The sequence below is a fragment of the Ornithodoros turicata genome, chromosome 6 (genome assembly GCF_037126465.1).
Source record: "Ornithodoros turicata isolate Travis chromosome 6, ASM3712646v1, whole genome shotgun sequence".
In the NCBI taxonomy this organism is placed as follows: Eukaryota; Metazoa; Arthropoda; class Arachnida; order Ixodida; family Argasidae; genus Ornithodoros; species Ornithodoros turicata.
In genome coordinates, this window is record NC_088206.1 from 4,030,184 (window position 1) to 4,039,899 (window position 9,716).

At 44.4% G+C, this 9,716-nt stretch overlaps 1 protein-coding gene across 1 annotated transcript; it reads right to left on the minus strand.

Moving 5' to 3' along the window:
* Positions 1-6,627: 6,627 nt before the first annotated feature.
* On the minus strand, positions 6,628-8,276 carry LOC135397477 (homeobox protein AKR-like). The gene is made up of 3 exons (XM_064629081.1): positions 8,270-8,276; positions 7,424-7,608; positions 6,628-7,203 (listed from the first exon to the last, which is right to left on the minus strand). The coding sequence occupies exons 1-3, from the start codon at positions 8,274-8,276 to the stop codon at positions 6,628-6,630; spliced, it is 768 nt and encodes a 255-aa protein (XP_064485151.1).
* Positions 8,277-9,716: the final 1,440 nt, after the last annotated feature.

Below are 9,716 nucleotides of genomic sequence, written 5' to 3' on the forward strand. Positions count from 1 at the left end.
GCTCTGTGCGAAGTACCGTCAACATGCGCATTCGATGCAAACAACTTGATGCATCTGTTAATAGTTCAATTGCATGATGCAGCTAGCACGATGATCCATATGCTGCGTACTTCACTTCGCTAAACTTGAAACGAATTCACAAAAAACGAACGCAGGTCATTTTTCATGGTAGAAGAGTTAAATGGCACGCAAATGTAAAGGCCACAGCACCGACAACACTACTCCAACAAACGCGACGACGTAAACAAGGCTTGAAGCCCGGAAGCCACAAATCACCAATTTCACAAAACTGTGCAGCATACTGTAGATCAAGAACTTCGAAAAATACGTTTCCTCAATTCACAAAACGACGATTTCGCATTATCTTCGCCTTCGCTGTGCTTCTTGTTCACATTAGGAGCATTTAGGCTTGGCTTGGACAAGTTGCCAGTTGGATGGCTTGGATTGAGTCTGTAATCCACTTGGATCCAAACAATGGATGGATGGATAGCGGCCTTCCCTTTGCATCGGGCGGTAGCATACGCCACCTAGCCTGTTAAAGTAAAAATAAAGCTACAAATTGGTTGATTCATCAAGTGTTTGGTATTTCTTGTATTTAGTATTTAATAATAACCCTATTAGTTATTTTCTCTTTCTATGCCACCAGTCATTCAATCGAGATTTGGTTGCCGCCACCGCGTCTTGGTCCACCCCTCCCCCGTCATTTTCAAAACCGAGCGCCTCCCACAGCTCAACGCCCTCTTTTGGTGCCGGGTTGAGTCCCCTACATCTCAAGATTACATGTTCCGCTGTCTCATCCTCTCCCTCTGTGCACCAGCTACATCTTGTGTCGATATCCCGTTGGAATTTCGCGTAATGAGTTTTGGTCCGTAACATACCCGTTCTTGCCTCAAACAATAAAGTGCTCCCGTACGAATTATCAAACAGTTCCTCTCTTGTGATCTCTGTCTTTCTTTCCCTGTACATCTGTAGTGCTGGTTTCCCCTTCATACGTTCCTGCCATTTTCTTGTCTCAGCCTCCCTGACCCTGGTTCTCGTACTCTTCTTTTCCTCCTCTTTGGTGCATGTAAGATATCTGGCTGTAAGCATTCTGGTTCTCCTCCTCCACCGAGTGTCAATGTTCTGCAGGTATATGTAAGACAGCGTCTTCCTTGCCCAGTTGTTTTTCCCCAATGTTCTAACCCGATTTTCATATCTTATTTTGCTTAGTGCTTCCCTGCTTTCAAACGTCGACCACCCCATATCGCCCGCCACCCCCTCATTAGGTGTTGTCCCATGCGCCCCAAGCGCTAGTCGCCCTACACCCCTCTGTCGAGTTTCCATGAAATGTAATATGCCCGCATTTATGCTGAGGACCGCGTTCCCAAAAGTCATACCCGGTACCATTACCCCTTTCCATACCATTCGTATCACTTCATATCGACTGTATACCCAGAGCGCTCTGCTTTTCATTACCGACGCATTCCTCCTGGCTTTCTTCATAACCTCCCCCTCGTGTTCCCTGAGGTAATTTTGTCCGTCCGCAAACCATACTCCCAGATATCTGTATTTCTGAACACCCTTAATTTCTGTACCCTGTATGTGGAGGGGTCTCTCCTGTTTTGCATTATACGTCATAACTCCTGACTTTTCGCTACTGAACTTTAAACCCAGGGCTTCTCCCCCCTTTCCGCATATTTGCATAAGGCTCTGCAACTCCTCTCTTGTGTCTGCCATAAGAACAATGTCGTCTGCATATATCAGCCCTGGAGCCTTTTGGCTTGTTTCTTGTATCCCAATTCCGTAGCTCAGGTTAAAGCCGAAACCGCTGCCTTCTAACTCACGCTCAATACCACTGATATAAAGCATAAAGAGAATTGGTGACAATGGGCACCCCTGTTTCAAACCCCTATTTACCTTGATGTTTCCCACATACTGTCCTTCCCATTCCACTTCTACGGAGCTATCCTGATATAACTGCCTCAAAAGGTTCACCATACCACTGTCCATTCCAACCGTCTAAAGCCTTTCCCAATGAATTGGATGTATGCCCCTTTATGTCTAGAAAGCTGAGCCATAGTGGTCGTCGTTCCCTTTGCGCAATTTCGATGCATTGAGTCAACACAAACAGATTATCGTCCAGGATGGATGGATTGTAGTGGCACCCCTGGCGGGCCTCTTTGTAACGAGGGTCCAGCATTCGAATGCGGACATGCCTAAAAAATAATACCAAAGTGTGCCCAGACACTTTATACTTTGCGCCAAGTATGGGGAGAGATATTTCTGTGCTAATAACTGTGGGACGTCTGATGGCTGCCGCCGCCCTTTGACGCGCTGAATAGGGAGAAATGCATGGGAAGATGGCGACTTACTCCCACCTGATGGCGAGGCCGTGCGAAGGTGAAAAGGCACAATCCATAATAATGTGCGGCGTAAGTTCCATAAACTGTTTATCTTAGATTTTCTGCTTATTCATGAAGTATGTATTTACAAACTTGCTGTGCAATTAGTAAACATAGACATGTTGACCAGTGTTGGATAATTTGTCGTGTGTTTGCAAAAAAAAAAAAAAAAAAAAGGCGGGTGATTCGACTTTTTACTGTCGAAAGCGCGTGGTGTTTCCCAAGCACTGTCACGTCTTGGCAGCATTGTACGAAATAAGTAAATTCAGTGAGGACACAGTTTATCTAAACTCTCATTTATTATCTCTTCTCGATGATGTGATGACTATAGAAACAGTTCATTGACATTGGCGTGAAAACAAGACATTTTCTAAAACGTGTTTCTGCATACATAACAGCAGAAAACTTATCTACTGCCCCGAGACGACTCTGTAGATTTCACCCACACACACACACACAGTAAGTTCACTATATATTATGAATATGTGTACAGCATATATAGGTCTTCTTTCGCAATAAGACTAGGCGTACTCGGTCACACAATGATGTGTTTTGCGTAAACTACATGCTAAAAAATAAAGATAATCCCGGAGCCCAGAAAAAAAAAAGAAGAAAAAACAGAAATGAAAAAACACATTCATTATATTACTGACTACACGCATTTGTCTGGTACAAAATGAAAACAAGGTGGAACATGCGCACACAGTCAAAAGCTGCAAAGAAGATCGCAAAAGCTAGGAACACTCGCGGGTACGGTAAAAACAGAGGGGCCTTCATGACACTGTAAACTCAACGACATATTGTCCTTATCTAGAATGACAATGACAGAGTAAAAAAGACGATAAATGTACTTTAAAAAAAAAAAAAAAGAAACAGTGGGTCGTAAAGATATCGATATAGCGATGTTGATGTCGAAGGCAGCTCCGAACTAAAAAGAAAAGACGAATGACAAAAGTCTAAAACGAAAATCCAACTAAAAACAAAAGTCATCTCCATGCCCAATGGCAAAATGACTTGCACTTTTTGTCATGTCTTGTTGATGATCTTATCCCAGCTGCTCCAGATGAGCGCTTGTACGATATATGTCAAACGAATTTTATAATATTTTCATCCATGCATGTTGGAGACAGTAGTTCCCCCACACAATGTTGGCAAAAAGGCTCCGCACGCGTAGCACATAACCAACATGATCAGCGTGGCATTAATGGTAAATGACTATAAATGGATTTATTTTCATTGGTTTGAAATAAATAACCATATGTCATGATTTCAATGGAACATGCGACAGTACACTACTTGCAAGACTGTTACGTAACAATACATGTGACATCTATTTTGCAATGTTAGGTCTTGTGATTCAGTCGGTCAACATCATAGTTGTAGAATAAACGGATTGGAGCTTGCGGCTTCTTTCTCTTCACCAATGCGATACGCGCATCATTCCATTATAGCTTTTTCCAGCAACACGACGAAAGCTCAAGTCATCCCCTACGAAAGGCAGTAATCTGCAATTCATGATCCTGCATGGTGGTACACATTTCTCACACTGCAGATTACCCAAATATTCTCGCACCAATGTGCAAAAAATTGGGCTAGGAAAATACATTTTCATAAGCAATTATAGTCGTGCCACATAGCAGACATCTCATAACAATAGGTTGTTGTAAGCCACTGGTGCTTGTGCTTTGTACTCACTTTATTATACAGCACAAGGTTGCACATAAGGATAAGTCCGACAATTAAATCAGATAATGATAACCCAACGTGTAACCCTGAGAGTTGCAATAGGTAACGTTAGCGTCATTCAGTATGGATCATAACTTGACCAAATTTCAGCTGTTACAGAAAAAAATGTAACAGCTGACATCTCAACGTTTTTATGTCTTTATTTAAAGTTTATTCAAAATGTTGTTTCTCCTATAGTTTACCATCTGTTGCGGCTATCGGTGATCGTCTGATTGATTGATCTTGAGGTAAGCATTCTGTCTTACGTATTGCCTCGCGGACAGGTTGAACATATTGACATAAAATCAGTCACATATTTCACGGTCTTCACTTCCCGAGTGACTCCTTTTTTTTTTTTTTTGTTATAGCCAAATTCATTTTACTTTTTTCGTCAATGCTTGGGTTGTGCTAGCGATACTACAACTGCAGTGAGACCTTGTTAATGTCTACGTGGTTGATTTGGAGTTCTCATTAATTTGAATTTGTTATATACTTCCAATACGACCCAAGTTTTTGGAGTTTCACAATATAACGCCATAATTGTGAGGCCATGATATCTCAAGGTTCTGATGTGCGTTTAGAAGCACATTTCATTACGCACATTTCAAGCTCCGTATATATTATTGTCACGTGCGAACACGTGTTTTCAACAAGTTCACATGATTACTTGAAGCCTGCGATAAAAGTGTAAACGGGAAGAAGGTGCAACAAACTTACATCAAACAATAAAAATGCTGCAGACGCATCATCACTTGTATACATGTATGCACTGCAAACTACCAAAGGCAACTTCACCGGTCTCTACATATGCATTTAGTGTCATTTCACATAAAATAGATTCTCTGGGACAGGAAAGCGGACATGGGTTATGGGTCTCTATTTTACCACGTGGATTATGCTGGTACACAGTTAAAGTTTACTGCCACAACATTGTGTCGACTTCGAACTGTTTGTATCCCTTACTTTGAACTTGAATGCAAAAAAAAATGCAACGAGAGGTTGAACGGGTTGAGCCAATAAATTTTGATGAGACATCGTGTCGATAAAAACATTCCTAAACACGTGTAGAATAAGGGAAACGTGAGTTCCGCGTAAACTCAAATCTCATTAGATACTGTCTTTCTTTCTTTCTGGAACACTGGATATGGCACTTCTAGTACATAGACTTGGAGGTACACAGGTTACATATAAGGCCTGCTGTTGAGCACACAAAATAAAGGTTAAAAACGAATTGCACAGGTGGCGCCTGTTGTAAGGCCGAATTGTACAACCCGGGCGCCGTGCATCCCTTCCTGGTTGCAGAAGGCTTCTCGACGGAAGGTACGCGTGTTCACGTTCCTCGTGCCTTTTCCCCCAAAATGTGTTTCCTGGTGACTGTTTACACAGATTCTGGCACAATTATGGTAGCTGCACAACAAAATGACGTGAGGAATGAGATTAGGCCTGGACTCATAGACGCTAGGGGACGTGCTGCTTGAGAACGTATAATTGCGTGTTAACAACTGCAGTCGGCTCTTACTGTTTTGTATGGCCTGCTTTGAAATTGAGCATTGCTGAGATCCAAACTATTACGTAGTCGACGACTTTTACAGATCGAGCCCGCAGTGTAACAGTATCGAGATTTTAACGTACCAAGTGGGGACAGAAGTGCAGCTTCTTGGTGTGGATTAGGTAAATGGGTCGCAGTACTTGTACACAATTGGAGGACGACATACAGTCGTTGAAAGCAGACGTTCCGGATGTTAGGTGGCTGGTTCCTGTTTTAGCCCATTAGGACCATTGCCCTTGGATTTGTGTCCAAAATCTTGATAGGTTTGCAAGGATTACCAGACAAGAAGTTGTCAACTTCCTTTTGTATGTCAAGCGTCAGAACGTTTTCGAAATAGAATATTCTAGCTTGTCATCAAAAAGCGTTTGCATTTGCTGACTGTTTTTGGCAGCAATTTGTTACGTTTCTGCACTTCTCAAATGCATTTCCTGCTTATTGGTGTGTTAACGAAACTGAAATACAACTTCATCGAAGGCGCAGTACACCAGCATGATCCTGGCCTGGATGTCATTCCAGGCAGATCACACGATCAGCTTCGACCAATTCTTTGGCAAAAGTACAACACCGTAACTTTGCATATTCTTTTCCATCTATAAACAAAAGGAAGGCAGTGCCAGTCGTGCACAGTCTGTTGTTTCCTCCAGGCGTCGTTCCCTGAGGGGTGCCTGACCTAACGCTATCACTGGGAGTTGCTCGAACACACCTAGAGACTCTACCACACACAGAGCAAGCTAAGGTGCTAGCAAAATAAACGAAAGGACGGCAACAGAAAGAAAGGCACTGTCCAAAAGGCGCACCGTGGGCCGGCATATCGGACGAGGCACTCGTGGATGATGCGAACGACGATTCATCCTCCTCGGCGAGGAAAGTTCACTGTCATCTAACAGTCGGGGGCTCGTAAGGAGAGGGCGTGTCGAAAGGATTGAGGCACATGCACTAAAGGTCCCCGGCAACACTGTCCATGGCAAGCAATCAGCTTGTCGCTGCCTTTTTCTTTTCCAGTTCATTGAGCGCCACGTCTACTAGAAGGTAGAGACGACTGAAAGGATCACTCTCCGGAAGATCCCAGGGTTGGCGGTCGACGTCACCTCGCTGATCACTGAACCAGCAGGGCTTGCAGTCGTCGTCGTCGTCCTCGTCGTCGAGGTCGTCGTCGTCATCTGACGGCGCGTCCTGCAACTCCCTCTCGTGGTTCCTCTGCCAGCGTTTCCTCAGCTTGATGGGACTCCGTCTGGAGGAGTCGGAGTCGTCGCTCTCTTCGATGTCGTCAGAGTCGTCACCAGACGGCCGGGCAGGGGTGGTCGATGAGGTGGTCGGTGAAGAAGATGGGGAAGGTGGGCTGCCGCGATGGTGGTGAGGAGGTTGCGGAGGTAGTGTGGACGAAGAGTTTGGGCTCGATGAGCTTGACTTGCGGGTGATTGTGTACTGGAGTGGGTCGTGACCTTCCTTCCGGATGATGTCGGGTAGGATGCGACGGCGGGCGTTGATGAACCAGTTGCAGACCTGGAGGACGGAGAGGTTGGCCTCCTTGGAGAGGTGAAGCTTTTCCTGGAATGAGAAGGGTGATGCTATGAAACATATCCTTCTCTTCCCCGCGTCCCGGTTTCCCATATGACTCAGAGCGAAGCTTTGTAAGCCAATCTTTTCCCACACCCACACGCAATGCCGTTCTTGAACGCATATGACCTTTGAATGCCCTTACATCCAACCTGCATGTGGTACTCCAATGCCCGAGTGGCAATGTATTGACAGGATGTAGCGTTAATACCTGATCCGACGGATATGCATTGTATCTGTGCTCGTACAGCCACATCCGAAGGATCTTGACAGACTCCTTAGGCAGGTTCCCACGTCTCTTCCTGGGCGACAGGTCTCCTCCGTGGGGTGTCGGAGGACGTGGGTACGGCAGGCCTTCGTCGCTACTGCACAGCTGAAGTTTAAGCCGTTCCCTTCCTGAAAGAATCAAGAAGCGAATTCCTGGTTACGACACGTTCAAGTTTAGTTTCAGTTCACGACCGATAACGTTGACATCTTGGAAACGGAAGAACAAATCAGAAAGAGGAAAACGTGTCTGCTTTTTGTTGGTCACCTCGTTTTCCTCATCGCTCGGGCGCACCACTCAACCCCTCACAATCGAGAACAAAACCGAAAGCAATTCGTAAGTGTAGCGTAGCGCCATTGCCATCATCGCTCGCCTCATCCCGCTCCTACGAGATGGCGCCACGCGTAAGTTTTTGTCTTCTGCTACATCCGTGTGTCATGTCGGAACGAATCTCGGCAACGTGGAAGCGCTGATGTGTTTGCTGCTGCCTCGTGCGGTGGGTCCCGTTTGACGTTTCTCCCGCCAAGGCCGGTCCACGCTATTTGCGGCAGGAGTGAATCCACTCTTCTTTTTCCTCCAACCACTGCGAGGAGGTAAAGCGCTTGTGCAAGCGAAAAAAGGGTAGCGAGCGGACGTTTTTTCCGCATCATCAGTTTCAACGGAAAACACGTGGGAAGCTTTTAGCTACCTCTTGGAAAGGAAGAACCAAACAACCCGTTACATGCAAAAAAAAAAAAAAAAAAAAAATACATCGCGTGAAGAAATATTTGAAGCCTATTGTGAGTGACGTACCTTCCATAACGACGCAGAAATACTACACCATGTCCTCGATAAAGAGTTCGGACAGACACGTGATCTCATATCCTGCCGCAGTAAGTTTTTGGAGCTCCCCAAGCAGCACAATGTACCGAAAGTCGAGTGCAATAGGGGTGGACGGGTATGTGGAAGGCCTTGAACAACCTCGTGAAACTATAAAGAACATTGATAAGACACATACCGTCCACCCCTATTGCACTCGACTTTCAGTACATTTTGCTGCTTGGGTCGCTTCACCGAATCTTTCATGGAAGATTCGCAAAACAAAGTTTCGAAAAGGAAAACACAACTAATGCTGCCATCTGACACAACCACTTGTTTTATTTATTTTTATTTTTTGTTCTGCTTCCGTGGATAAGTGCCCGGATGAAAAAGAGGTCCAATTCATTTTTGCCTATTTTTGTTCATATTACTTTCTTTATTGCGATTTTCTGGCACATAACGTTTGGATGGATGCTTCGTTTTAAAGTGCCGCAAAGCTTGTGCAGGAAATATTACCGCCACGTCTTACTGTCTCGCGCAAGTTCGTGACAGGTGCTGCTCACCTTTGCAACAACCGGAAGCGCTGAAGGAATTAAAACCTATTCGTTGGTTTCGCGTGGAAAACATATTTTCGCTTTTAAGGTGGAGCCCATTGTTGACGCGGGAACTTAAATTCGCGAAAAACGCAAGCTCATATGTTTCTCGGTGACGTCAGTGTATCTACTTCGCGGGTACTTAAATTCGCGATTTTTTTTGCGCTCGCGAAAAATCGTTCCGCGCGAAAAAAAAAAAAAAAAAAAATGAAACACACACACACACACACACTTGTATTCTACGTGCGTGACTTGGCATTCGTGACGCGCGAAAAGAGATTAGACAAAAGACGCCGTAATGATCATGGTTGCCCCTCGAAAGTAAAGCCACAGCTTATCGTTTTTTTTTAAATACCGTGTTGTCACCGCGATGCAGCTGTGACTGTAAGTGACGTACGGACGTGGACTCATCACCACAAGGTCTTCAGCATCAACCAGCGAATGATATTGTTATTATTGTTATAGTAATATTGTAGCAATATGATTACTATAACCACAACAATGATAATGATGATTTTATTTAGTGAACGTAGGTACATGGGAAGAAACTGGCCCAACGGAGTAAGCAAAAATTAAACGACCCAATATAAGAATAATGGTGCCAGACTCAACCATGGAATAGAAAATTAAGCCTCAGTCTAAACGAGGTTAAAAAGTACGAGTTGAATGGATATACACAACTACCCCGCCTGGCTACGCTGTTCAAAAGTACGAGACAATATCGGAACAATCCATTCAAATCCATTCCGAACCCAATCCATCCAAACTTAATCCAATCCAAACCTAGCAATAAAATAGAAAATTAGGCATAGGCTTATATCATCATCATCATGATGATGACCTTCCTT